Raw genomic sequence first — 27886 nt, 5'->3', positions numbered from 1 at the left:
ATGAACCGTGTATCGAGATCGAGCGATTCCCGGATTCCCATCAGATCCAATCTCCAGCAAGATCAGACGTGTTCTGCGAGAGAGGAAAGGGTTGTTAATCTCGATATATGCTACAGCCGACCTGTCAGTACCTGCAGGCGGAAATGGCAGGTTCGTCGCACTGGCTGGTCTTATGCAGTCGCATAAAGTGACGCTGGTTCTGGATGCGCCAGAATACACTGGACGTCAATGAGCAGTGATCCCATATGGGGAGTTTGGCCCGTTTTGGTATATGATATTTTTGCGCTTGGGAGACTCGTTCTTGTGATTTGTCGGATGATGTTGTTCTCCTGGTTTGATTCTTGGATGTAGGTGATTTTAACGACTCAGGGTAGAGACAGAGATGGCAAAACTCCGGGCGTGAGTATTCCCCATTCGTACAAACGACTTGATTGCCTCAGAAGAGCGATTAATATTTGATTAAGTCTCTGTAATTCTAGAGTTCCAGGTCATTGGTCGAGACATTGAGGTAAGAGGTGCTCGGTATCAGAGTCTGTGCTCATGAATATGGCTTTCTATTTCCTGCTGTCCCAGGTAGAGTGAACAATGGCATCAGTTCTTGCATGTCATTAAAAGGACGTTGGGTGCAAGTATGAATCCTACTTTATCTATCAGTACCTTCATCCTTCTGTATCAATTTGCTTTCTTCGAGCTTCTCCCATCATATTAATCCAAAAGCGATACCAGTATCAGAAAGATATCGAGAATAAGATTATGTATGAAAGAGAGTTCTGCGTCGATGCAAAAACTGTTAGCCAGTTGGTCACGAAATGCAGTGGATCATCCGGCTAAATTCCTGGACCTCAACCTGAAGCATCTCAGCAACCTCCATTTAACCATCCAATGACAACCACAACCATGATCTTCCCCATGAATCAAGCTTACTCTTTTCACAGACAACTATGATTTCTCCATCAGTAGGAACATCGCTAGATGTGTTACCCCTCGATCTAGTGGCATCGGACTTCAGTCCGACATGAGCATCCCTACCACCTGCCCCTCATCGACGGCGATCACGACAAAGCCATGCGAAGACATATAAACGGTATGTAGCTGACTGATGGGCTGCATTCATTACTATCTTCCCCATTCCAAAACCCCCCAGGCCTCACTCACAATGTCCGTCCACGCCAACGGAAAGACCCCAGCTCAGGCCTTCAGCCAGTCGCCATTCCGCACACGCAGCGACTTCCAGGACGCCTGTCGAGCCCTTCTCGACCCTCTCATTCCACGCTTCACGCCTCAGGGCAGCCGGGTGAAGATCGGCTCCTCGACAACCCGCTTCGATGAAGGAGGCGCGCAGATCGAGGGCTTTGCCCGCCCGCTCTGGGCTCTAGGCTCTCTGCTCGGTGGCGGGTATGACTACGCGGAAGCCGCGCGCTGGCGAGACGGCTTCATCAGTGGGACTGATCCCCACAGTCCGGAGTACTGGGGCGACATCGAGGATCTGGATCAGCGCATGGTCGAGATGTGCCCTATCGGATATACGCTGGCGGTTGCTCCGCATTTCTTCTGGGACCCGTTGACGGAGCAGCAGAAGGAGAATATTGCGAGCTGGCTGGCGCAGATCAATGCGCGCGAGATGCCAAATACGAACTGGTATGTTTTTATGCTTGAAGACTTACTCGTGGGTCTATCTAAGTGGTCATCCAGGCTGTGGTTCCGGGTCTTTGCCAATCTTGGTCTGCGGAGGAATAACGCCCCTTACTCCCTTGCTCGCATCGAGGCGGATATGGATCATCTGGATACGTTCCACGTCGGCAGGGGCTGGAGCAATGATGGCCCCAAGAGTCACCATCAGATGGACTATTACTCTGGCTCCTTTGCTATTCAGTTCCTGCAGCTGCTATACGCCAAGTTGGCGGGTGATTTCGACCAGCCTCGTGCTGAGCGATACCGTGGGCGTGCGAGGCAGTATGCACATGACTTTGTACATTACTTCTCTCCGAATGGTTGGTTCTTTCTGCCCGTTTTAGTTACTTGACCAGATATTGACTACGAACAGGCAGCGCGATCCCATTCGGACGCTCGATGACATACCGCTTTGCCATGGTAGGATTCTGGGGTGCATTGGCGTTTGCCGATGTTGAGCTGCCTGCTCCGTTGACCTGGGGTGTTGTCAAGGGCATTCTGCTGCGTCATTTCCGCTGGTGGGCGACGCAAGAGGATATCTTCAACAGCGACGGCACACTGAGCCTGGGGTACTCTTACGCGAACATGTACTTGACGGAGAACTACAACTCGCCCGGATCTCCCTACTGGTGTTGTCTTTCCTTTGTGCCTTTGGTGCTGCCACAATCGCACCCATTCTGGGCGGCTGAGGAGGAACCCTACCCGACAGCCTCCCTTCCCGCCGTGGTGGCGCTCGAATACCCCAAGCATATCATGGTGCATCGCGGTGGCCACTGGTTCCTGTTATCTTCAGGACAGGCTTGTCACTACCCCTTGAAGGCCACCCAGGCCAAGTGCGGCAAGTTCGCTTACAGCGCCTCGTTCGGATACTCGGTGCCCACCGGGTCATACCAGCTTGAACAGCACGCACCCGACAGTATGCTGGCCCTCTCTGACGACGGAGGTGATCTCTGGCAGACACGTCGGCTCGCGCTCAACGCCCGATTCGAGTGGTTGGATGATGTGCCTATGCTCGTCTCCGGGTGGAAGCCATGGCCAGGTGTAGACGTTGAAACGTGGTTGATTCCTCCGACTGAGGAGTTCAAGAACTGGCACATCCGCATCCACCGTGTGAAGACGGACCGCGAGCTCTTAGTCAACGAAGGTGCGTTTGCAATCTACGGCTGCCACAGCGATAACGGGCGCATCCTTGGTCCCTTCAGTCAAGATTCGACCGAGGGAACATTGCAGGAGGCACGTCGGGCGCTTACGGTCTCGTCCGTGGGTGCTGTGGGCATTGTCGAGCTTCAATCGAACGTAGAGCGAGCGGGGAGAGTGGTGCTAGCAGATCCCAACTCAAACCTAATGTACGGTCGCACGCTGCTTCCCTCACTGGGCTCGAAGCTGAGCCCAGGGAGTGAGACTTGGTTTGCGACGGCGGTGTTCGCGTTACCAGCTGAAAACAATGGCGACAATTGGCAGGAAAAATGGCGAGAGAGGTGGGAACGAATCCCTGATATTCCTGCCAAGTTGAAGCAGGTCATGGGAATAGAGGGAGAGGCCAAGTCTTGATATTGATTTCTCCGTCTGCTTACATGTATGGATACTGTGCATCTAACTTCGCATCTCAAAGAACTCCAAGCATTCATCGCCACAACATCAACAGCAGTAGGCTTAGAGTTAGAATGCAAATGATATCTCGTAACAGCAGCTACGACGATAAGAGTGAGACTGCTGTCTCCCAAGTAACATTGGCGCGAGAACCTGACTCCTGCCAGAACCTGAGTAACCGACAGTCTGACCCTGGAAGAATATACTCCTATTATGGCTAAATTGACGTCCATCCCGGCCACACTCTTGCCAACACTACTAGACCATTGAACTAAGCGTCCTGACTTTTGCCTCAGTCTTGGTGCTGATCGTCTTCTTTATTTCCCCGCAAATCTCGTTACCTTGCTAACTTGCTAACTAGTTGTTAGTCTGGTCGCTTTGTCGCCATTTTTCCCTCCGCGTTGACCTGCTTGGCGAATCATCCCCATTCCACCATGCGTAGCAGGCTCATCCTGCACAACCTCTGCATCTCCCCCGAGTCCCACTCCATCGTCATTCGCCATGGACACTATCTTCAATATGAGCCGCCTATCAGCACCAGCGCCACTCAGTCTGAGTTAAGCTCTAAACATCTTGGTGAGTCTAGCGTGGAGCATCGTGCCGTCTCCATTCGTTTTCCCTTTCTCACCACACTTGTCACGCTCACACACACCCCCCTAGTCTTACCCCAGTCATTCCCCCACAAGCGTCTCACCCCAGTCCGATTTTCCCGGCTAATCTTCCTCCTATCACAGCTCGAATTCAGGCAAGTGAGCCACGGGGTAGAGGGGAATGGGTGAGTGAGCTATGAGGTAGTAACAAGTAAGCCATCGCCGACAGCTTGATGCCAGATATTGATAGGTTGATCTTTTCCCTTGCAGACGCACGTACGCACCCCTGCTCGCCGATACAACCCCTCCAAGTTCCCAAGATGTCTTGGACCACGAGCTCAAAGCGTGTCTCGGCGTGGGAGCTCTCCATGAGCTAAATGGTGGATGAGCGGCTGGTATTCGTGGAATCTTTGCGACGTGCTGCTCGTCTTGTTTTTTTTTTTTCCGGGGCTGGAATGATAGTCATGCTTTGCTGCTTGGTGCTTGGTTGCAGGGATGACGGGTACTGATCTCAGACGCCGACGGTTATATCTGGAGCTGGGGGGGTGTGGTTTGACACGTCTGCTGGGGTTAGGATAGTACATATATGGTTACTGTCCCTGCAGTGTTTCCTTCGAGAGTGGTTTTGAGGCTGGTGATCTGCACTGCACGATCTTGATCTGGAAATTGACCGCACTCCAGTTTGCTCTGTTCTATATATTAATATCGTCGTCCTTTGCTTTGGCATCTTCATCTATTCATCGAGTCTTCCATCACCGACAACATGTCCGCCATCCTCAGGAAGCTCGTCCACAATGAGGCGATGCGAGAGGATCCCAGGGAGATCTATGGGTGGAGAGTATACATGCTTGCCTGTTCAGTTGGTTCACCACTCCTCCCAACGTTGGTGCTCTGGTTACTGATGATGCCAGGCATGCTTCGGTGGTATGCTTTTCGGAATGGAGACAGGTATCATCGGAGGTGTTCTCACCATGGCACCCTTCAAAGCGTGAGTTACGATCCTAACAACCATGGCATGCAAAGAGGCGAGCTGACCGGCCACCAGCGACTACGGCTTAAACGGACTTGGTCCTGTCGGAGAGGCGAACCTGTCCGCCAACATCGTATCGACCCTGCAAGCAGGATGCTTCTTCGGAGCTCTCATCGCTTCGCCTGTGGCTGATAAATGGGGTCGGAGACTCGGTCTGATCAGCGCCTCGATCCTGGCCATCCTAGGTGTGATCATGCAGGTCGCTGCCAGTGGGCACCTGGAAGCCATGTACATCGGCCGGTAGGTTATTTCTCTGCGTCTTTCTTCTTGGACTGCCCCTGATCTCACCTCTAGACTGATCACCGGATTCGGTGTCGGCTTCGCCTCGATGATCAACCCCCTCTACGTATCTGAGAACGCCCCGCGCGCCATCCGCGGCGGTCTGACCGGTCTGTACCAGCTCTTCATCACCATGGGCATCATGCTGGCCTTCTGGATCAACTACGGCTCTCTGCTGCACATTAGCGGCAAGTCCATGTACATCGTCCCGCTGGCCATGCAGGGCCTCCCCGCCCTCCTCCTGCTCGGCGGCATGCTCCTATGCAACGAGTCTCCCCGCTGGCTGGCCCGGCAGGACCGCTGGGAAGCGGCGCGCGCCACGCTCGCGACAGTGCGCAACCTCCCCGCCACCCACCCATACGTCGAGCGCGAGTTTCAAGACATCGTCGAACAGCTCGAGCACGAGCGCCAGCTGGTCAGCGGCTCGGGCTTCTGGGACCTCATGCGCGAGATGTGGCTGATCCCCGGCAATCGCAAGCGCGCGCTCATCAGCATCTTCCTCATGGTCTGCCAGCAGATGACAGGCACCAACGCCATCAACTACTACGCGCCGCAGATCTTCAAGAACCTCGGCGTCACAGGCAACGCCACGGGCCTCTTCGCCACCGGCGTCTACGGCATCGTCAAGATGGTCGGCTGCGCCATCTTCCTCGTCTTCGTCGCCGACTCGCTCGGCCGCCGCCGCTCCCTCCTCTGGACCTCCGTCGCCCAGGGCCTCACCATGCTCTACATCGGCCTGTACGTGCGCATCGCGCCCCCCAAGACCGGCGAGCCCGTCATCCCCGCCGGCTACGTCGCCCTCGTCTGCATCTTCCTCTTTGCCGCCTGCTTCCAGTTCGGCTGGGGGCCCGTCTGCTGGATCTACGTCAGCGAGATCCCCACCGCCAGACTGCGCGGCCTCAACGTCTCCTTCGCCGCCGCCACGCAGTGGCTGTTCAACTTTGTCGTCGCTCGCGCCGTGCCCAATATGCTGGCGACGGTCGGTGCAAATGGTTACGGGTAAGTCTCCCCTTCCTTTCCTTTCCTTTCCTTTCCTTTTCTTTTCTTTTCTTTCCTCTTGTCTATAATCTTCGCCACGTGGCTGTGAACAAACAAGACTGATCGCGCTTCAAGCACATACATCATATTCTCCTGCTTCTGTCTCTCCATGGGCGTCTTCGTCTGGTTCTTCATCCCAGAGACCAAGGGTAAGGCATCCCCTTCCGCACCTGACTTGAGAATCAGCCATGCTAACGAAACCAGGTCTCTCGCTCGAGAAAATGGATGAGCTGTTCGGCGTCACGAACTCCACGGACAGCAAGGTTGTGGATGCGGAGCGGGCCATGAGCACGAACGAAAAAGAGGCCGAGACTGTCACCGAGACGAGGGTAGAGAGAGCGTAGATCATCTCGCGCTGATGGTTGTTGATGATATGATTCACGAAGTCTAGTTCTGGTATCGATTAGGAATGATCCACTGTCAAATCATTGGAAAACGTAAGATGTAAAAGTAGATGGAAAAACCATTCTCGTCAGTATCGTCAATCGTATATTCTTAGTCGTTATGTACAGACCCATTCAGTATCTCCCACATAGTAAAAGTGTTCGAGGCCAATTCAGACTGCGGTTAAAGTGGATGCAAACAATGTCAATCAGTCAATCAGTCGCTCAACAACAAAACCATCCAGAAACTATGATGCAAATGAGAGTATTATCTGGCATCACATGCGATGCAACGTATGTAAACCTTGTAAACCTCAATAAGAATCCCTACCCAAAACCCGTGATGTTCAAAAAAAAAAAACAATAAGAAGCAGTAGCATGCTAATGTCCAGCTAAGGTTGTGAAAGAAAGAAAGAGGGTCATTTCAACCCGCGCATTGTGTACTTGCGAAGTCCCTCGTTCCCGGTGAGTCTTTGCGTTTGACTCCGGGTTACACGCCGGTTGGGCTTGTCTTCGAGACTGAGTCCCCCAATTCCCGGTCCGAGCTCGGACCGCCTGGGAGAGAAGAACGCATCAGTGGGATTGCGTCCGTAGCGGATATTTCTGACAGTATTGCTGGTGGCCGTTGTGGCCGTGGTCACAGTTGTCTCGGTGTCTGAATCTCTATCAAAGGCATCAGAAACATCAGATTCGTTCCCCTTGAGACTGTTTAGTGTGAAACTGTGATTTTGATTCGGAACCTGATTATAATTTGAGAACCCCAGCTGATACTGCGGTTCCGGGGACGGGATAGTGAAGCTAGAACCAGCCGCAGTCATTGAGAAAGAAAGAGGCGGAACAGGGGGCTCAGAGTTGAATGACTGATTCGCAAGACGTGGTGTAACATTGCTCTCCAGAGGCGAGCTACCGGAGGTTTGCCTGCTAGGAGATCCCGTCTGATTCGGTTGCTGTGCTTGCGAGTTGGGAACACTTGCTGATGCAATCTGGAACAGAGATAGTAGCCCCAGTGCCTCTTGCACAGTCATAAAGACCAATAGCAATTTCCCGTACCGGTCAAAGTAGTGCCTCTCGAACGAGACGTGTGGAAGGTTACCACCAAGGTGGACAGCCGCCACAAGCTCGGCGAAATAAATAAGGATCTCCATGCCGTTCCATTGGACGATTGGCTGCTTGAGAACATCCAATAGTGCAAAGCCTGCTATTAAACTCGCACTCCCAAGAGAAGCCACCTCGATATAGTTTCCAGGAATAGAGAGATAATTGTACTGGGACAGGAACCAGGCAGCAATAGATGATAGCAGCAAGCCTAACCGAAGATACTGGAACAGCAAAAACGCCTGCATATCTGCAGAATAGCGAGTTTGAGTACCTGGCCCTTGCTGCTGCTGCTGCTGCCAGTTCTCATTGTTCTCGTCTTCAGGAGATTTGATTGTGAATGCTCGGTCGAATAAGCTTTCTAGTCCAGTGGAAGAAATATGATCACTCATGGGGAAGAATTTCGGGGGTGCAAATACCGATTCCGAACGGCTAGCGGTATTTCGTTGCCAGAAAGTCGGTGATTGAGTAGGCGTGCGATGGAAAGGGTTGCGCTCCACAACTTGTTGAATCGGCTTCGGGCGCGAAGTCTGAGTCCGGAGGGCCCAGGATGGAGGTTTTGGAGCCGCCGGGAGCGAACCATAGAAAGGTAGCGGCCCGTCGAGTACAGATTTTGTGTCTTTTTGGTAGACACTCATCGTGGGTTTGATCTCATGCTGTACAGACGGAGTCCAGTCCATATCATCCACCTCCGGAGGGGGTGTAGGAGGGATGGCCGGCTCCTTCTCAGGCGCAAGTCGGGGTGCAGCGAGCTTTTCCAAAGGAAAACGTGGAGTAGCTTGCCGGTCACTTCCAAGAGGAGTGAAGCGTTGAGTGGTAACACTCGATTGGTCGGGAGATACCAGCGCCTTTTTATTCGGGGTCGCTGTGGGAGTGTTGTCCGACCACGCTACCAGCGGACGAGTGTCATACTTGACAACGCGCCGGGAAATAACGACAGACTGCACAACCCGTCAGCGAGATTCGACATATCATCAGAGAGAATATTGCTTACCAAGATCGTAAAGAAAATCATGAAAAAATGCAAAGTCAGAGGCAAGGTGTCTTGCAAGCCGCTCGAGGCAGGGTCTTTCAGCATCGCCCAGAAAACGCATCGCACCACCATGACGATAAGCTGCACCTGGTAATACTCGCCCAGCCCGACGAAGCGTCCTCCCCTTCCTTCAACTTTGAGTCGCAACTTCGGATTCCACCATAGCGACAGGATTCCTGCCACCAAAGCCAAGCCAGCATACGGCGACAGATCAATCCAGCATGACCCTGGCAGCTGACGCACCTGTAATGTAGTCCAGAAGCATGACGCAACCGACGAAGTCCGAAGATCATTATCGAAGGCGCGTATCGACGGCTCGACATGCAAAGCACCCATCGTATTCCAGGCGAGTTGGCCGACAACACTGCTCCAGTAGCTGATGGCACCCGCAGACACCAGCAGATTCCTCCAGTTCCATTGCCGTGCTTGTCTCGCTGCCCTCCCGGCTTTGCTCCTGTCCATCATTCGTCGAAGATGATCCGACTTGGCCTCATATCCTGCCTGGCGAATTCGCTCCTTCACCCGAGGCTCGCATTTGGCACATACTTGAGGATATCGCTCTTCCAGGTTTCTGCGAAAGGTTGGATATTCTCGTTCATACGCGTTGTACTCAGGATCATCTGGCGGTGGAAAATAAGAAGCAAGGGCGCTCGTGAACAAATGCTGATTACGGACACACTGAGCGCAGAACAGACCGGAGCCTGTGAGATCGACCGATTCAAGGGGAACGTTCATCGCTCCGGGGCCGTATACGTCAGGGTTGGTTTCCGCGGCAGGAGGATCAGTGATCTCTCCTTTCTATTCCATCAAATTCAAAATCAGCTTTCCTTACACCAGATTCAAACGAAATAGAATCACGTACCTCATCTAGATGGTTCACCGCTTCGCAATGTTTGCACTGCCATTTGCGAACGTCTCTGCCTGCCTGCGCAGAACGACGTCCGCAATAAAAGCAACTCAGTCGCTTAGAGAACATCGCTGCTATTTCACATCAAATCTGACGACATCGATAGCAGCTTCAGGAAATGACAGCTTGAGACTTATGAGAGAAGAGCTATCTCGAAAAGCAGTGATGACGGCGGATATCACTGTTGTTTTTTTAGCTGGTTTACAGAGAAGGAGTTAAGACAACAACAGAATTAATCGCCGAGAGCCGCACGGACCACGTGCCTGTCTCCATAGATTATTGGAATGACATAAACACAGAATGCTGCAACTCGGCAATTCACGAACAAAACTGACAACAATGGCTTATTGATTCTTTTTCTGCTAGACACAGATGAGAGGCAATATAGGGACCAAGGAAGACAATACAGTTGACTTCTTGCCTAATGCCAGCTAAGACAAACCACCTCACCTCCTGACAACCGTGTCTTCAAGTTATCGCAACGATAATGGAGAGCTCTTGAAGCTACGGCAGTGACTACCATAAGCTCAATCTGGGTTCCCACCTAAATCAGCAAATCTACATGCGATGACTTACTCATTGTTTAACCTGCTCTTTCTTACTCTCCTACTCGGAGTCGCAAGCTGTGGTATAGCAGTCCTTGTGAGCATATGCCCGGTGTCCCTGGCTATGTGCTATGCTAATAACACAACGTTTTCAGGTCCTGATCCATGCCCTGTCGGTGTCACAGAACAGTGAAATCCCAAAGTGGCGGAAGAAAAATAGCCCAACCCATCTCCTCGCCGTTCTCGGCAGCGGTGGGCATACCGCAGAAATGTTCTCCATGTTACGGCGCATGAACCTCGACCCTTCGGTATACACTCATCGGACATACGTCGTGAGCTCGGGTGACAATTTCAGTGCGGAAAAGGCTGTGGAATTTGAGACAAGCTGGCTGAAAGAGAACCAGGGAGCATCAATGTCTGTGAATGGTCATGGTGCTGCAGAGTCCTACTCGATTGTCACAGTTCCTCGCGCGCGCCGTGTGCATCAATCATACCTCACGGCTCCATTCTCCACTGTTCAATGCTTCTGGTCTTGCCTTCTTGTGCTGTGCGGCCGCCACGCTGATCAGAAACTGGTTCCTTTGAGATCAGCCACGCCGTATCCGGATGTTATCCTCACGAACGGCCCAGCTACTGCGGTTTGTATGGTTCTAGCTGCCAAATTCTTGCGCCTATGTCATTATCTGGAAACATTCTTCTCTTCGAAGAACGGCCATTACATGGCTAGTTCAAAAGAGCATTCAGTGAATGCGGCAACAAACGCACAACATGTTGACTTTCAACTCCGTACCATTTACGTGGAATCATGGGCGCGGGTCAAAACGTTGAGTATGTCAGGGAAGCTACTGCTATCTTTGGCTGATCGATTCCTTGTACAATGGCCTGCTCTAGCTGGAAAGCAGGCCTGGAATGGTATGAGGAAGACCGAATATGTGGGGGCGCTGGTGGATTGATCGTGCTAGGTTCTTGATGGCCTATCGGTCCATTGTATCATAACTCAAGATGCATTAAGCGATATTAGACGGCCACAATATTAAGTGCTGTTTGAAAACCATCAACTACTAGAACAGGGTTACAACCGAGGTTAATTTGTCAGAATATTTAGCCATTACCCCAACTCACCCCAAGGCACGCGTACGTAGACAGCCCTCGATCACCAACCAGCCACGTAGCTGCTAAAGGATCAGATGTATCACACAAGGCTAGATGATCTACACCTTACATATGAAATGAGGGTCATCCATAATTCCGCTCTGATGCAGACATCGGAATTGCTCCCGGTGTCCCCCCATGTTGCTAATACAAAGCTTTACCCCGCGCACAGATAGTTGACTGACAATGTCTCTTCTTTTCCTCTTCCTGATCGATTCATTCAATCATTTTCTTGTATACAGTGATTCTGTGCTTCGAGCGGTTGATTACAGTTATGTCGTATTCACTAAAGGGTCGGAATGCCCTAATCACTGGTGGCTCTCGGTATGTATACTGTACACCTCTCTGCGCCGAATGAAACTGACGGGCTATCAGGGGATTGGGGGCTGTTGTGGCTCAGAAATACGCTGCCGAGGGATGCAACATTGCCATCAATTATGTCTCAAGTAAAGATGCAGCAGAGAAGCTCGCATCCGAGCTCCAGACTCAGTACAATGTCAAGGCTATCACTATTCAGGGTGTAAGAGATTCTGGCTCTTTCCCCCCCTTTCAGGAAACTCGCGTCTGAGCATTCAATGTATACATGGAATTGACCAAGTTTTTCCATCTAGGACGCGAGTCGTCGAGAGGACTGCAGCAACGCCGTCAAGACCACAATTGAACAGCTTGGAGGGTTGGATATAGTCATCTCAAATGCAGTAAGTCAGATCATCATTCGCCGATTCCAATTTGATTGGTTATGGGGACTAAATTCTGGGCCAGGGTTGGACGAAGATGACCACGTTTGCAGACTTGGATGCTATGGATGATGACGACTGGGATAAAGTAAGTAGATGGGGTTATGGACTCAGCCCGAATCCCATGGTCTTGATGGTAACATTTTAGCGCAGTGCTGGTCAACAAACGTCAAGAGCAGTTGGTATCTCTTTAAGGAAGCAGCGCCCACTTTCAATGCAAACCCTGATGGGGGAGTTTTCATCATCACATCGTCCACAGCGGTACGTGAATAAAGATGGTACTAAGAAAATTTCTCGCTAACTTCGACGTCAAGGCCGTGACGCCAAGTGGGAGCAGCTTGCCATACGCTGTAACGAAGGCAGCAGGTAGGATCCGCGGGCTGGGTCGATGAAAAACTATTGCTGACACCTATGATGCAGGCTTACACCTTATGAAGTGTCTGGCACAAAGTCAGGGCTCGAAAGTTCGCGTCAACGCCGTGCTTCCCGGTCTGTTGCTCACTGAGTGGGTAAGTGGCAACACAATCTTTTCGACCTGGTTTGAAATTCGTGTAAGACGCAAGAATAGAGCTAATCGTCCGATAGGGGCAACGATTCCCTCCCGAGAAGCTTCAGGGCTTCAAGAACAAGGCAGTATTAGGGAAACTGGTAAGTAGTTCTAAGCTCCCACTTTGACATCTCCTTGCTCATTGATTTCAGCCCGAGGTGGAGGATGCTGCCGAGGCATACGTGATGCTGGCCAAGAACCCATCCATGACAGGACAATCCATTCAGATCGGTAAGCATTCCCAGGCCTCTTTTTACAGCAATCTGACTGTCACAGATGCCGGTTTCGCTATTAAATGAGCGCTGCTGCCTCATTGGCGAGCAACCTATTGGGATTTGAAAATGAAGACATAGAGGGCATTTGAGATTGGAGCAGCGTTCCGACAGGTATCATATGGTTAGTTATACAGGGAATATCTTGTTTCGAAATTTCTCGGAAAAGTCGTAAGATGCATGCTGTCTGCTTATTGTAGAGGATTGTGGAACGGAGTGAAGTCGCCTGAACCTGATTGAAATGTCCGATCACTGAGCATCCGAGCTTTGAGAGCAGCACGAACACCGTCCGCATTCTGCTCACCTTCCACCTTCATCTGATGTATACGGATTAGCTTGCCGTCACGTGTAAACACATATAAGCCACGCCCTTGTTGACGATCAATTGGTTGTGCGCTATCCACAAAAGGCAGGCCTGGAACGAGAGAAAATGCCTCGCAACCCTTCAGCGAGTTGACTTCCTCCAACTCAGTCAGGATCACTCTGCGCTGTTGGAAAATTGGGCTTTCAGTTGGAGTATTGCTGACCGCGAGGGTCCTACTCCATAACGGGCCCAGTACTCGGTGGCGCCGACTGATATCTTTCCAGGTCCAATTGAGCCAATCGGCATGCCGATCCTCTGGTTTGATCTTAGTCGCATGAATCAGAGCTTCATCGCCTTCAGATCCACGCCAGCCTGCATCTTGCACTGGTGGAACAAACAATCCGTTTCGTATGCCATCCATGAGTATCTCGGCGCCTTTAGGTGCTACAAGATCCAGAAGCTCGGGAACGGTGCACGATTCGGGATGCGGTATCTCAAAGCCAGGGGCTGGAGTTTGTTTCAGGATGACGCCGTGGTCGAAATGCTTAAGGTGTAGGGTCTGAAGTGTAACGCCCGTTCTGGTTCTACCTGCTAGAAGGACATGGTGTAACGGAGCAGGACCACGAAGACTAGTACACCTCTGTCAGAGGGGTCGTCCCAAGATTGACTCTTCTTCAGGGCGCACATACTCGGGGAGTAAAGATGGATGGACATTCAACCCTCCGTACTTTGCAGCATTGAGAATTCGAGGAGGCACGAATAGACCAAAGGATACGGCCACGATGAGGTTGATAGGACCACCAGGAAATATAGGAGGCTGTTAGAGTCAGTGTAGGTGTACTTGCAAGCCAGTGGACTGCATTTACCGCCCAGCCTTTGAAAGTATCAATTTCGTGGATTGGAAGTGAGAGTTCTGTTGCGACGGCTTTGATGGGGACTATGAAGCGGCCAAACGAGTGAGAACAATTCTAGGAAGCAGTCTTTTCCGATAGACGACATACCTTCCCGTATTTTCTTTAACCCCCTCCCTACTCTTTTCCCAGGTCTGCAGACGACATCGATCGACGATATCCGATCTGGCCGCCTCACATGTTCTTCATGTAAAGCTTTCAAGGAAGCTATGCTGAACTCATCTGCTCCGCAAAAGAGTATGCGGAGGGGCTCGTACGCCTTCGTGGAGAGGAATCGACATCCCAAGGTGTGTTTCGGGGGGGCGTACCCATACCGGCAACTTCGTCCAGCTCTTCGTAAAAGAAGCATGATTTCAAATGGTCGCAATTGTCTCATGGAGGTGCTGTGTTGGCAATCGCGTTTCAAGCTCCGTGAAGCTTTCGACGCACGGACACGTGATGTCACCACAACGGGATGCCCAACCGATCATCCGTAAGAGTTGTCCTTGGTCAACTATCTTTTATGTTTAATTGTGCCGCACTGCTGTAAGCAGTGGCACAGTACTATCATGCAATGCCAGAGAGCGACTTAACTTCAGTAATACCTGCGCAGCTCTCGTTCCTTACAATATACAACCCCCTGCTCGGTCCGACGGACGAAAGTATCAGCGATCAGGTCGTTTTCTATACCTCACGCGCGGATCGTTTGCGGCGAAGCGAAAGTTCGGGATCCAAATATGAGGATCAAGAGGATGACAGTGGGCAGAATGAAAGGCTGCGCCAGATAGGGCTGGCACAGGGCATTGTCAGCTTTGCCAGGTTCGAGTCGCTACTCTTAACATGGCTGAACAACACTGAATAAGTAAACCAGGAATTTCTCGGAGGGTAAATCGGTCGACCACGTGGAGACAGAAAAGTCGACTGTGATATTACATGAATTAGAAGAAAATTGGTGGATTTTGGCGGTAATAGGGCACCGCAAGTTAAGTCGAGTGAGACATGGCTGCTAACGCTGTCCAGTCTATTGATCTTACTCGACTTCCCACTGAGAGCGCATCGTCCCAGCGCGACAGCTCAGAGTCTTCACCTTTTTACTACTCGTCGCGAGAGATATGTCCACCACAGCTCCTGATTCAGCAACTACGTCGCGCCCATTCCATCTTCCTCCTTCATCATGAGTTTACGCTTCAGCGGTTACACGATCGCGTCCGCAGGTCCGCATTCTGTACATTTCTTGAGCGTTTCTGGAGCAAATTCGCATGGAGTTGGGATATCCTTCTGAGCGGCAACCCCGCAGTCGACATATATAATGGCATAAAGCTCGCTGCAGGCGGCGAGCTTGGCATCGGGGTGGGAGAGGAAGATTGGGGAAGTGGGGAGAGAGAAGTTCTCGAGGACTTTGTTTTCCGGACAGATGGACTAGTTGATCTGGTCGTCTCTAGATTTGGGGATCCATGTTCATCGACGGAGGGGTTGACAGCTCAAAGTCAGCCAGAGATCTCCGATGATCCAAACGAAGGTCAAAGAAGATGGCTTGGTATGGACACCTTTCCTCGACCACAGGATGGTGTCATATTTTCTGGAGTGGGTGGGCTGTCAAGATCATCCTTGATACCGATATCTCAATGGATGGAATGGATTTTCCGCTTTGGGTACGACGCATATGGCGCTGGCGAAGATCCTACCTCACCCCGACGCCGAAAACGCCGGAGAAAAAATCGCGGCCGATTGGCCTCGAAAGACCTCAGCGCCTCAGTGAGTGGCACTAGTGATTCTCAAGTCGTCAGTCCGGAACGCGCCTTACCCCCGGGAATACCTCGCCCTCTCGTCATCGGGACATCCGAAGTAGTGCGAGACTCGGCGAGAGCCACAAGTCAAAAAAGCAGTGACAGATCTCCAGCAAGGGTCGACAAAGGGAGTGACTGGAAGGGATTTGGGTCAGACACTTTTGTCAAGTACCTCACACTTGGCTATGGCTCATCCTGGAGTTTCTCTTCTGGGAATGCCAGCTCTCACCCTCGTGTTGAGGCCCTGAAGCGTGCTGAGGCTTCTTCAAAAACAGGAAATGAGCAAGAAACGTTTGAGAGTACTCACGAAGGGTCTGACGAGGATGCAATGAAATCAGGGGCTAGTCCTAAGCCTAAGGACCACAACAATGGGAGGTTCATTATCGGGCTTCGTGACGAGTCAGACGATGCAAAGTCCAGTTTCCTTGAATGCAAAGATCAGGAAAACCCGAATATGAAAGAGAAGGTCATCACACGAATGGTGTACGTCCGTCGGGCTGGTGATTCAGGAGGCCCTGGAGGTGAGCTTGCCATGATCTCAGACATTCAGTGGACTTAGCATTGACAAAAGACTAGATGATCTCCCGGGTCCACTAGGACTGCGGCTGGTGGTCTATATCGTAAGTTGAAAGCCCACTGACTTCGTGAAGCAGCAGCTGATAGGAAGACACAGAATCGACCCTTCATATACACATTTCTCTTTGATCCCCAAGCACCATTGATGGAAGACCCGTCCCTTTACCTAGGCATCCACCACCAACTTGGTCCGCTCCAGAAATCGCTGAGCAAATCGACGTCCCCTTCGACTGCTGCAGAACGCATCTCGATGTCTGGGAATGGGCTCGAGGTCAACAAGCACTTCTCAGCCAAAAGCCTACCGGTTTACGACCTTGTTTACGATCCGACGAACCTGACCATTCGATCCTCAATACCAAATATCCCAGATCTAGGTTACTACTCACCCGAAACGGACCCGTGGCCCCGAGTTGAGAGCCTCAATATCCACCATCGCCTTCTAAGCACCTACGCCGAAACCAGATCCCGGCCCCTCGAGCTCGAAAGAACATGCAAGACTGGTCGCGGCTGGTGGATCGTCTGGGTCCGGATCGCCGAACCACAACCCTCCTGTGATCAAAACGCCCATAATCCAGGCAACACCAGAAATGGTTGTCTGCCCTCTCTCCCACGGGAAGCATTTCTGATCCGCAAAGCAAGTGACCACGTCTCATCGTCGGGACACGCTCGTGGCAACAGTGGGGCAAGATTCTTCAGGGATCTCGGGGGAGCCTCGTCGCCGGGGCTGCAAGCCTCACGTTCCGAATTGGGAGCTGGTAAGCTTGTGGAGGGGCTGGGCCTCGACGCGAGACGATATATCGAGAATCTACTTAGCTTGAATAGATGAATGCCTGCGCAGGAAAACTCAGATGTTATTCTTCATAAAATCCAAGTCCTCGACAAGTCAGAGACCACGTACTCGGGCTGTACAAGATGGTACCTTCAATAGTTCAACTATGTACAGACTGCCGTGTGACGGATTTCCTCCCTGCAAGAACCTGTCCAGGTCTCCCCCTGAGTATTCAGTACACCGTACAACCACACACATACACACACACACCAGGACATACCAATCCACCCACCAGCTCAACTCAAAAAGCACTATTGAATCCGCACAGCCCACCCCCGTTCCCGGAGATCCGGGAGAAAACCTCGTACAGACTCCAGACACCAGTATGACTTATGAACAAGATACTTCGTACCTTACTTACGAGGGTGCCTGTACCAGAGTATTCTAGGCAACCTCGTACACTTACAGGTCGTACTTTATTCCCAAGGTAGCTGACACTGGCAGGCCAAGCCCTCCGTATTGACTATCGAGTCGAAGCGTACGGATTCGCCTGGCTAATTATAGGTTGTTGACTCGGGTTTGCTGGGCGTAGTGGTCACGCTACTTACGTACTCGGAGCATTGGGTCCAGACTCCTGGATTTTCAAGCAGTGTTCTTAAATGGACCGGATAGGCTAGAGTAGGAGACTTCTTGGCTTTTGATGGTCGTGGAATAGAGTGGGCTACCCATGTGAATTTATACTGCGTATGGGGGTTATCACAATATAATAAACATTTCTGTTTGATTCGTATTGTTGATAGTGAAATGAACAGGGTATTACTCGGGATATTTCTCTGATTTGTGCGCAGAACCAGATATGTCGAATGAAGAACTGACTTTGGCATAGAAAAATAATAGACTAGAAATAGGAAGATATTATAAACGCAGAGATTTCAGCAGAAAAGGGAAATGCAGAACGGGGAACAGCATTATTATTATTTCAAGACCTTGCTGGGTAATCACTCTCATCCTTCCCATCACATCCCGTGGAGATCATGGAGTTAACGATTCCGTGCATAATTCGATGGTAGGGGATGCCGGTCTCGAAGATCAAAGACAATCTCATGCATTCTCTTTAACCGAAAAGGAAGATTATGGAACCCTTGCTGAAAACACCCGAATCGACAGGAATCATCTATGTCACGATATTTCGATTCCCTCTCTCGATCAACTTCCCCCGGAACAGATTGACGGGAGACACGCGACAGAACGCCGTCCTCAATTGCTCACTTCCGACCACGGGCCGTGCAAGTCGTGGCGACTCTCCCGAGTCCTTGCGCTTGTCATGACCCCGAGCAATGTTCGCTGTGACGATCGAACAGCCCGGCGGACGCTATGGAGAGCTGGAACAGAGAAGAGAAGAAAAAACCCACAAGGTTATGAAGACAACGCCTCCCTAGGAAATAAAAAAAGAAGTCTGCAAAAGAAGAAAAGTCGACCAACTGCATAGCCAGATAGTTCCCATCAAGCCCCATGTGCCCGTAGTTGAACATCATCAACACTCACATTCAGGCACAGTTGAACACGCCAACGGAGGGATCCCTCTGAGCGGAAAAAAAAAGCAACCAAATATTCGAGACGCTGATCCGTTGATATAGTCTCCGCATGAAACAGACCTTTTGCGAAGGGGACAAAAACTAATTTACAGGATGGTGCACTTGCCCTTCTTCTTGTGAGTCTTGGTCAAGAGGGCAGCCCGGGTGGCGGCTTCAAAGACCTCGCGAACACCTTCATTGGTCCGTGCAGAGCACTCGAGGTACTTGTAAGCTCCGATCTTCTTGCGAACTTCCTCACCCTATAACGAAGAGGTCAGTGATCACTGGACCAATGAAATCCTTTGACATGTTACATACCTGCTCGGGGGTGACAGGCTTTTGGGAAGTCTTGGTCAACTCCTCAATAGTCTTGGGGTCATGGCGAAGATCCTTCTTGCAACCAACAAGGATGATGGGAAGGCCCTGGCAGAAGTGCAGGACTTCGGAAATCCACTATCGATGCTGTCAGCCCATCTGTTTCCTTCCATGATGGGATTTTTCCCCTGAGCCAGTTCTCTGGCAGAGGGTCACATATGGGGTATTCACCTTCTCCTGGACGTTGTCAAGAGAATCGGGGGAGTCGATAGCGAAGCAAATCAAGATGACGTGAGAGTCGGGGTACGAGAGAGGGCGGAGACGATCATAATCTTCCTGGCCAGCAGTATCCCAAAGAGCGAGTTCAACGTGCTTGCCATCAACCTCGACATCGGCGACATAGTTCTCGAAAACAGTGGGGACGTAGACCTGGAGGGAAGAAAAGTATTGAGGTCAGCGGAGAAGAATACTCCAACTTGCAGACAGCGCAGGGCCTTGGATTAAGGCATCACAGTATCAATGGTGTGATGGAAAGCGGATGGCATCAATGGGAGAAGCTAACCTCAGGGAATGTGCCCTTGGAGAAGACACTACCGAAGAGAACTACGGTTAGTCATATTCATCAAGAAAGAGGTTGAAACTTGTTGATCATCATCATAATCATCATTAAAGGGAATGCGAGACTTACATCAGAAGACAAGTCTTACCACAGGCACCATCGCCCACGATGACAAGCTTGCGGCGGATCTCGGCCATCTTGAAAGAAGGATCAGCAGATAGTTGGAGAAAAGGTTGAGAAAAAAGATGAGCCTCAGGGCGAACAATCCAGCGAATATAAGTAGGTTGATGAGGAGTAGCAGCAAAGACGGAAGACGGGCAGTTGGAGTAAATAGGTGATGGATTGGTGGAGGGAGGTTGAGTGTAGAGAAAGGGACAAGTCAGGCGCCCGGGGTGCAAAAAGGGTTATCACATACGGTACAGGGAGCAACAAGCGCAACGGCGCGGAGTACTAAAGGACAATGAGGGAAGAAAAAGGGTAGCAAAGGGTTAGTCTTTTTGAATGAAGCTACAAAATTCAAGAAGCTTTAGAAAAGACTGAGATAGAGGTGATGATGGTGGTTGATGATAAATAATAACAACGGGAGTTGTTCGAGTTTCAATAATATTGATGATGGATGGGAAAGAGAGGTTTACCTTTCAGTTATCAGTGCTGGCCCCCAGCACTCATTTCGTCCGGGTGATTGTTTCTTTTTCCCCCGTTCAATCTGTCTTTCAGGTGACGGCCTGAGGCTCCCGCTCCTCCCTCTCCCGCCCAATCATAATCCTTTGCTCGGTTAATGACTAAGCCACTGCGGTCGGGGACCGTGAAATAGACTGGTAATTTACGTACCAGCCCCATCCATGGATTAATGGATACCTACTGATGTATGTGGCTGTGTCCTATTTGTATTTCTTCTTTTCCTGATTTTGCAATTTATTTATTTACAACACCTATCTGCAACTGCAACATGTGCAGTCTGATCTACCTGCAGGGTGATTTCTCAACACTACTAGATAGAGATGATGACAATGAATTCATTCTCTGATAAGGTTGATTTTAAGAGGAAAGCAGAAGTTGTGTGCTTATTATCTTTCAGATTTCTTTGACTGTTGCCTTGTCTGATTGTCTTCTTCAGCCTCTACCTAGACTAGGTATTGAAGCCACCGTGGCTGAAGGTCGGTAGGTAGGGACCTACTTAGTATGCTAACCTGCTCCACTTGGTTACAGCACAATACCGAATACCTATGGAGGTCTTCACCTTAAAATAGGTAGATAGAGTGAGTCTCAGACATTCAATTTGTCTATCACCTGCCCACAGGAAGACCAGGGGAAGACTCAAATATATCATCGAATTAGCTACGTCTGCACACATTCCAGGTGATGATAGTTTGACTGGTAGTTACATCACCTGATAAATCCCAGTGTAAGAGACACTGTTTTTTCACCACTCCTTTTGTACTAAGTAAAGTGAGTATGGAGCATGAGTACGGAGTACGGAGTACCTAAAGTACCTTAGGTAGGTAGGTACTCCACATACTGGCCAACAGAGGATTGGTTGGGGATACTCTAATTTCTTAGAAACTGCATGGATAGATTTTGATAAATACGGATTATGCATGGTTACTCCTGAATCTCACCTCCAGACTCATCGTCAACTGCTTTTGTTGTGCCCAGTATATACTTGGTCTGGCATCGCCAGTAGGGATACGGTAAAGTACATGCTGGAGTAACGCAACGCAGGGCCCACGGATCTATTACAAAATACCCCTGTAGGTACTCAGTCTCTACCTACTCTGTATCTAGGCCGTAGATCTAAGTCGTGCTGAGTGCTCCGTATCTCAAGTATGCAGCAGCCTGGACTCCTCGCTTAGACCATGTATATGAGTACGGAGTACTCTGGACCTACTCTAAAGCTGTAGTTTATACATGCTCATGGAAGTCTCCTTTATTCGGCATGTGGGATTTTCCAGGATGATAATTTTGACTGTCTGTGTTACTGACTGCTACTTGAGTCTCTGATGTTCCAGACCTCGATAACTTCCTGTAACTAGGCTTACTCCAGCTACGAGATCCAATATAACACTGATCGACATTACTACAGCTGTTGAGACGAGCTTGAATGTACTCCGTACACCCCCAACTCCCAAGGCTCAAGATTAGAAAGTCGCCGTGATTGTCCTCACTTGAACGATCGCGTTGATCCTATCCTGTCCAGTCTCGGATATGACGGATAGATTCACGCACTGTTTTGTCCTTGATCCCTAATCTTCAACATGATGGCCTGTGGTAGACATCCTGAATACGGATGGAGGTATGGATGGGTATCGTCCCAAAATTACGGACCTCTGGCAGATCACCTACAGAGTAGGTACTCCGTAATGTCAATATAAATACGTGGCGGTGCAAAGATTCCACCATAGCCCCCTATATCCAGTAGTCTGCGAAGTAGTCTTCGATCTCAAACGTCATCACTAAAATTGATTTTCCCCTTTAATCAGCGTGTTCGGGTAGAAATAACTATCTATCCGGATGACAAGATCTGTGGTGTATGTCTTCCCCATCGAGACGTACAAAACAAAGACACAATACCGAGGCAACCCAGTCACCTCGCAGTTCGCACAGCCACAGATGAAGAGAACGAACAAACGTCGGCAGGAGATCCTGCATAATTCACCATCTCTCCCGAGTTTTGATAGGAGATGACGGTGTACAGCTAGCAGCACTACTATCTCGGAGCAGCAGCACTGGCACAGCCTAGACCAAAGCACGACCACTACATGCCCCATTGATTTGCTGGGCTGAAAACACCACTGCAGTGGCGGTCACGCTTTAAATCGAAAGAGGATGCATTCCACGTCAGTCTCAGGGCCGGTCTAATATCCATCCTTTCCCCTCTCTCTATCGGCATATCTACGGGCACACGCCTATGCAATCTAGCATGATTCCACATTCTTCATTGTCCTCTGGCTGCTCCTAATATATGCCTTCTCCAAAAAGAGAAAAGTGAAACTGAAGACCTACAATGTATATTGTTGATCACGCATCGCTGATACGCGTTGACCATCAATCACAATGGCGTCTGCCGCGTCCAACATTCACCTCTTGTTGCTCGAGGCATGCCCAGCCCAAGGACAGCCTGTGGCAGATCCACACCAATGCACCTCAAGCCCTATCGGTGCGGGAGGATGACACCTCTGATTGGAAAGGACGCAGCCCCGATGCAAGGGTTTCAGCTCTGGGTGATAAGTCGTGGTCTTCCCAACTCATGGAGATGTACAACTTGAGACTTGTCTGGCACTCGATGATTGATTCGCTGACTGCTACCCCGTACAGTAGCTGAGTCTGGGGCGTTGATGCTGAAACAGTTTGATGATTGCCTTATAGAGCTCGTGGAAGACTTTCCTCCTATTAATTCGGACCAAGGTGGTTCGTTAGAACCATATATGATTTGCCACTTGCGATGGCATGATATGGTGTGATTTGTGAGAATACTCCTGCAGTAAACTGTTGGCATATCTATGATAATCGAGCTTATGAGCGGGCATCTTCGTAAGGTAAAACAAATGCCGATCAGAGATCCTCCCCGATTCTGGTTGTAATCTATCAACTCCATATGATTCAGAGCCAAGGTTGAGATTGAGTAGCTTGTTCTGATGTATAGATGATTGGATGTTGGGGGTAGGGTAGAAGGGTCTTTCAATGTTTATATGACCAAAATCTACGAGTTAGCAGATCGCAGGATGTTATTATTCGTAACTCCAGGAAAATGAGGGAAGCATCCAGGATGAGTCCCGGTGATATATATATCATGGCGACTGAGGGCATGGTGTATGGTTAAGCAGTCAAGGAAACAGCAAAATAAGACTGGGCGAAGAAATCTAGTGGCTTCACCGAGCTCAATCACCGAAGAGCCATACAATTTAGAAAAAGCATTACAATTGAAGTCTTGGAGATATAACCAGATACGGAACTGTTGATGGTTTTTGGAAAGTAGACTACTTGACACATCCTATTATTGGCTCCCGCGAACTCCGACAGTTACAAGTCACGTGAAGCCCAAAGGCCGCAATTTTCCCTCCCGAGCCATATCTCAAGGAACAGTTGATGATCCACATTCGGCCATTGCTAGGACAGCGCCAGCCAGAATGCAGAAAATCATCCGAAGGACAGCCCTGGCGAGGAACCAGTCTCAGCGAAAGGCAATCCGAGCCGCCAAGGATGCTGAGCGCGAGGAATTCAGGGACGCGCTGAGGCAGCGGTTCGCTTTTAACCGCATCGAAATCGACAATATTCGTGCCGAGAGACAACGACGCCGTGAAGACTGGATGCGAGGACCTCTCGCTCCCAAGCGTGATGGAGGTCTCGAGGGAAAGACATTTGGTGCCTTAAGCCCACAGGCTATGAACCCTCCGGTCATCCCTAAGCATTTGCGCAGAAAGTACGTCAACATCGCTGCTGGAGACCGGGTGTGTATCATGAAGGGCAAGGACAGGGGCAAGATCGGCGAGGTTATTCGGGTGGATCCTAACAATGAGACTGTCCTGGTCAAAGACCTGAACATGGTACGTTCACGACGATTGCCTACAGCGAGCCTCGCGGCTGTTTTACTAAATATTCGATTCTCCGCAGGCCGATGTGCACTTCCCCGAATGGCTGAACCAGCAGTACGGAAACAAGTCGCCTTTCAACTCGATAAATCTGCCCATCTCACTCGACGACGTCCAACTTGTCGTTGCTCTCGATGACCCAACGACAGGCGTCACGCGGGACGTCTTGGTCAAGCATGTTTACGGAGGGGAGCCTGTCCTTGAGAGACCCTACGGCACAGACACCCCGAAACACACCAGATATATTGCTGGCGAGAACATCGAGATTCCATGGCCCCGCAGTGAACCCGCCGCATTGAAAGATGAAGACTGGGACACGCTTCGTTTGGAGGTCGAGACGCCGACATGGATTCCTTCGCTACACACCTCGCCATTCCCTCCCAGTGTTCTTGACGAGCTCCGCAACCCCTTTTCCAAGTACCGGACAAGGCACGACTCAGAATGGGTTGAGTCGAAGAAACTGGAGGATTATAGAAAGGAATATCTTCAAAGCAGGTCTTTGATGACACCCAAGGGTGAACTCGTCGCCATGTTGAGGGCTAAGAAGGCCGAGCGGATGGGTGCCCGACGAGATGCTGACGGCAACTTCATCATGGACGACCAGACGGCTGGGTTCATTGAGAACTTCATGAAGCAGAATGCTTCCAAGAAGGCATCCTCTTCTGCTTGAATTTCATCCGGGTGTTTTAATCGGGGAACTGTATCCAACTGCCTTCGTGTGATTTATATGCGTGTATACAACTGTACTGTAGCATAAAGCAATGAGACCAATTTGAAAATGGGAAGTACTATTGTCTGACGTAGAAGGCCATGTCCACAATGCGAAGGAGCGAGACAAGGTTTATTTTTTCGCCCTTCATGAGGGCCAATGTCGCAGAGCGAAATATTGAATTGTCAATCTCCAAGCAACTTGCCGCCAGGGGAGTTCCGCAAGTCCTTTATCCCATCCCATCAATCCCGCCATCCAAATTTGTCTCTCCCCGTCTTCCTTTTTCACCGTCTCATACCACCTTACGCCCCGTCGTTCCTGGATATTCGTTTTTCTTCTCGGGGCAGTAGTCTTTCTACTAATACATCATGGTCTTCGCTACCATCAACCGATCTGCCACAAAAACCGTCCCGGCCACCATCCCTGCAATCGAAGAAGCCTTCGCCGCCGAGCCCTCTTTGAAGAAACGAGTCTACGATGCGATAGGTATCTAACGCGCACACTCACTTGCAGTCCTTTCTCAATCCTGGCCACACGAATGACAATAGTTGGAATCGCCGGCTAACCCTTTCCCTTCTTTATAGAGAATACCCCGCAATATGTACCGCTTTTTGAGGACATCGCCCGATATACCTCCAGCCTGCTGGCCAGGCCGACCAACCCGCCTGCTCAGCCCGCAGAGGCAAGCGAAGGCCCTGCCGCGAAGAAACGAAAGCTCCAGAATGGCACCGCTGCGGCGAATGCCCAATCGCCCGCTGACGTGAAGGCCGAGACGTCACTACAATTCTATATGCAAGATGTTTCGTTTGCTATGCCGCAGCGGAAAAAGCTCACGCTCGAGATAACCGCCGGGCGCGGTTTCCTTCGCGCGAGGAACCAGACATCCAAGGAAGTGGAGTTTGGTGTCCCAATGGATAGGATACGTGAGTCTCGAGAAGAGTCTGGAGGGGCAATCTTTGGGGTCGCTAGAGTTATGCTAACGGTGCGGGTGGTTTTCAATAGGACATGTCTTGTGTCTCCCTGTTCCGGAGAAAGCCCAACGACAATTCAACTTTTGTGTCATTCCACAATACAGTGACGGTATCAATCCGCCTACGGAAGGCGAGGAAGTGTTTGAATCGATGGTATGGACTATCTCCGACGGGCCGGCTAAGGCTGCATTTTCGGGGACCGGGCAGCAGATTGGGAACAAAGAGGGAGAGACGGCTGAGAGCCTGGTGCGACGGATATTGAATGAGAATTTGTCGCATATAAAGGTGGTTCGTCCAGACGAGAGGGAGTTTGTCAGCGCTATGCCGGAGGCGCATCGAAAGGGAGAGAAGGCATATCACGTCAAGGCCTTCCGTGGCAGCAAGGAGGGTATGGATCTGTGAACCAAGACCCGGCTCTCACGCAGGAAGCTGATAAACGGACTTTAGGCTACCTTTTCTTCCTGTCTACAGGAGTTTTCTTCGGCTTCAAGAAGCCTCTGGTATTTTTCGCTTTCGAGAACATTGTCTCGATCTCATACACATCTGTGCTCCAGCGCACCTTCAATCTCAACATCGCCGTCAGATCTCACAACGGCGCTGAGGATGAGACACAGGAGTTCGAGCTATCCATGATTGACCAGGCAGATTATGCCGGGATCGATGCATACATTAAGAAGCACGGTCTACAAGACGCGAGTCTCGCGGAAGCGCGACGCGCTAAGCGCTACAATATCAATGGCGCGAAAGCGGAGGAAGATACTACTAATAATGCGGAGGGCGCTGCTGCCGAGGAAGAAAGCGAGCTGCAGAAAGCGCAGCGGGAGCTCGAGGATCAAGAGGATGAGGATGAAGAAGATTATGATCCTGGTAGTGATGGCGAGAGCGAAGGTAGTGGTTCGAGCAGCGAAGACGACGACGAGGACGACGAGGACGATGAAGAGGACGACGACAACGAAGGAGATGAAGATCTTGTGGCAGCTGAGCTTGGAAGTGAGGCTGAAGACGTGCCACAGGACGAACTGTGATGGCCCCTGTCGGCGATATATGTGCTGTCTACGTAGTATATTATTCCCATGTAAATTGGTTTGCAAGCGAACTACGATCTGCACCGCTCCAATTGATATATACTCCGTCTGGAGCGCGATTCTTCGCGCGTATCGCCTGGAAAGATCTGCCCCTTTTTGCACGCCCAGTCGCCCACACACCCGCACGTCGAGACCGAATGCATGGATTGTGATATTTGACGGTTACGATACATCTTGCATTATCAACGCGTGCCTTACCTCATGCATGTACCCAACCCATCCAAGTAGGTACATAGTACTCCATACATACATCCAATAAGACATCGAAAAACCAGCTCAAAACGAAAGGAATACCGTACCTACAGGAGGGTAAGGTTTTGTGGTACCTACAGGTTGATACTAGATAGAGATACAATCTCGAGCGGTTATATCCATTCCTGGAGCCAGCAAAATTCCACTAAATTACCATTCCGCGTTTCAAGCCTGCATTGGCTGATAACTTTGAATAACCAACAACGAAAAGAAAAACAGACCAGGATAGGTGAGGTTATAATGGCATCATACCAGTGGGTCGAGGGACGTGTCAGATCCTGCTTGCCGCTCATCGCCAGATGGATTGAGCAGTGGAAAGCAATCCCTGGTCCCTGTTGGCTGTGCCAGGTAGAGATACCAGGGGTATCGACGGGACTGACGACTGGCGATAGTCTCGGTTTATTCTATCTAAATTTGGATCGATGAGTGCTACTGCTGGCCTGCTATTGTTCAGTAGATATTGAATGTCTATCTGATTCAGTTGGTATATTTGAGGCTCTCCTATTATTCTCGAAGGTCCTGGTCTATTACTCCGTAAGGATTAGATAACTTACCCCTGCTCAGGCACAATTCGTAGATAATAGGTAATTTTTATACAGGTCGATATTGTTATTATTGTATCAGGGGCTAGATACAT

General features: G+C 50.4%; 10 protein-coding genes across 10 annotated transcripts, besides 3 other annotated features; 7 read left to right on the top strand and 3 right to left on the bottom strand.

Moving 5' to 3' along the window:
- Window positions 1-1156: 1156 nt before the first annotated feature.
- Window positions 1157-3222, top strand: ACLA_088750 (glycoside hydrolase family 154 protein; the record flags this gene model as incomplete). Its single annotated transcript, XM_001272611.1, has 3 exons — window positions 1157-1638; window positions 1693-1991; window positions 2045-3222. 3 exons carry the CDS (start codon window positions 1157-1159, stop codon window positions 3220-3222), a joined length of 1959 nt encoding a protein of 652 aa, XP_001272612.1.
- A 1392-nt stretch (window positions 3223-4614) lies between these two features.
- On the top strand, window positions 4615-6542 carry ACLA_088740 (sugar porter family MFS transporter; the record flags this gene model as incomplete). Its single annotated transcript, XM_001272610.1, has 6 exons — window positions 4615-4710; window positions 4763-4839; window positions 4897-5121; window positions 5176-6159; window positions 6274-6347; window positions 6403-6542. The coding sequence occupies 6 exons, from the start codon at window positions 4615-4617 to the stop codon at window positions 6540-6542; spliced, it is 1596 nt and encodes a 531-aa protein (XP_001272611.1).
- Window positions 6169-6216: a microsatellite.
- Window positions 6173-6216: a microsatellite.
- A 458-nt stretch (window positions 6543-7000) lies between the features above and the next one.
- ACLA_088730 (uncharacterized protein) lies at window positions 7001-9685 on the bottom strand (the record flags this gene model as incomplete). Its single annotated transcript, XM_001272609.1, has 3 exons — window positions 7001-8617; window positions 8671-9507; window positions 9572-9685. 3 exons carry the CDS (start codon window positions 9683-9685, stop codon window positions 7001-7003), a joined length of 2568 nt encoding a protein of 855 aa, XP_001272610.1.
- A 498-nt stretch (window positions 9686-10183) lies between these two features.
- ACLA_088720 (glycosyltransferase family protein) lies at window positions 10184-11114 on the top strand (the record flags this gene model as incomplete). The annotated part of the gene is made up of 2 exons (XM_001272608.1): window positions 10184-10258; window positions 10317-11114. 2 exons carry the CDS (start codon window positions 10184-10186, stop codon window positions 11112-11114), a joined length of 873 nt encoding a protein of 290 aa, XP_001272609.1.
- A 473-nt stretch (window positions 11115-11587) lies between these two features.
- Window positions 11588-12896, top strand: ACLA_088710 (SDR family NAD(P)-dependent oxidoreductase; the record flags this gene model as incomplete). The annotated part of the gene is made up of 9 exons (XM_001272607.1): window positions 11588-11637; window positions 11689-11833; window positions 11925-12011; window positions 12076-12138; window positions 12204-12311; window positions 12365-12416; window positions 12471-12559; window positions 12636-12698; window positions 12750-12896. The coding sequence occupies 9 exons, from the start codon at window positions 11588-11590 to the stop codon at window positions 12894-12896; spliced, it is 804 nt and encodes a 267-aa protein (XP_001272608.1).
- Window positions 12897-13060: 164 nt separating this feature from the next.
- Window positions 13061-14396, bottom strand: ACLA_088700 (methionyl-tRNA formyltransferase; the record flags this gene model as incomplete). The annotated part of the gene is made up of 4 exons (XM_001272606.1): window positions 13061-13802; window positions 13863-13990; window positions 14040-14110; window positions 14342-14396. The coding sequence occupies 4 exons, from the start codon at window positions 14394-14396 to the stop codon at window positions 13061-13063; spliced, it is 996 nt and encodes a 331-aa protein (XP_001272607.1).
- A 241-nt stretch (window positions 14397-14637) lies between these two features.
- Window positions 14638-17252, top strand: ACLA_088690 (uncharacterized protein; the record flags this gene model as incomplete). Its single annotated transcript, XM_001272605.1, has 5 exons — window positions 14638-14882; window positions 14935-15028; window positions 15084-16371; window positions 16448-16470; window positions 16524-17252. The coding sequence occupies 5 exons, from the start codon at window positions 14638-14640 to the stop codon at window positions 17250-17252; spliced, it is 2379 nt and encodes a 792-aa protein (XP_001272606.1).
- A 1624-nt stretch (window positions 17253-18876) lies between these two features.
- rho1 (Rho family GTPase RHO1) lies at window positions 18877-19840 on the bottom strand (the record flags this gene model as incomplete). The annotated part of the gene is made up of 5 exons (XM_001272604.1): window positions 18877-19029; window positions 19088-19222; window positions 19316-19513; window positions 19647-19674; window positions 19773-19840. The coding sequence occupies 5 exons, from the start codon at window positions 19838-19840 to the stop codon at window positions 18877-18879; spliced, it is 582 nt and encodes a 193-aa protein (XP_001272605.1).
- Window positions 19841-23770: 3930 nt separating this feature from the next.
- ACLA_088670 (mitochondrial 54S ribosomal protein uL24m) lies at window positions 23771-24902 on the top strand (the record flags this gene model as incomplete). The annotated part of the gene is made up of 2 exons (XM_001272603.1): window positions 23771-24187; window positions 24255-24902. The coding sequence occupies 2 exons, from the start codon at window positions 23771-23773 to the stop codon at window positions 24900-24902; spliced, it is 1065 nt and encodes a 354-aa protein (XP_001272604.1).
- Window positions 24903-25309: 407 nt separating this feature from the next.
- On the top strand, window positions 25310-26937 carry rtt106 (putative negative regulator of DNA transposition (Rtt106); the record flags this gene model as incomplete). Its single annotated transcript, XM_001272602.1, has 4 exons — window positions 25310-25427; window positions 25526-25864; window positions 25944-26300; window positions 26360-26937. The coding sequence occupies 4 exons, from the start codon at window positions 25310-25312 to the stop codon at window positions 26935-26937; spliced, it is 1392 nt and encodes a 463-aa protein (XP_001272603.1).
- Window positions 26817-26867: a microsatellite.
- Window positions 26938-27886: the final 949 nt, after the last annotated feature.

The sequence above is a fragment of the Aspergillus clavatus genome, genomic scaffold (genome assembly GCF_000002715.2).
Source record: "Aspergillus clavatus NRRL 1 1099423829798 genomic scaffold, whole genome shotgun sequence".
In the NCBI taxonomy this organism is placed as follows: domain Eukaryota; kingdom Fungi; phylum Ascomycota; class Eurotiomycetes; order Eurotiales; family Aspergillaceae; genus Aspergillus; species Aspergillus clavatus.
The sequence above is the reverse complement of the archived record's forward strand: the minus strand, read 5'-3'. Positions and strand labels throughout refer to the sequence as shown.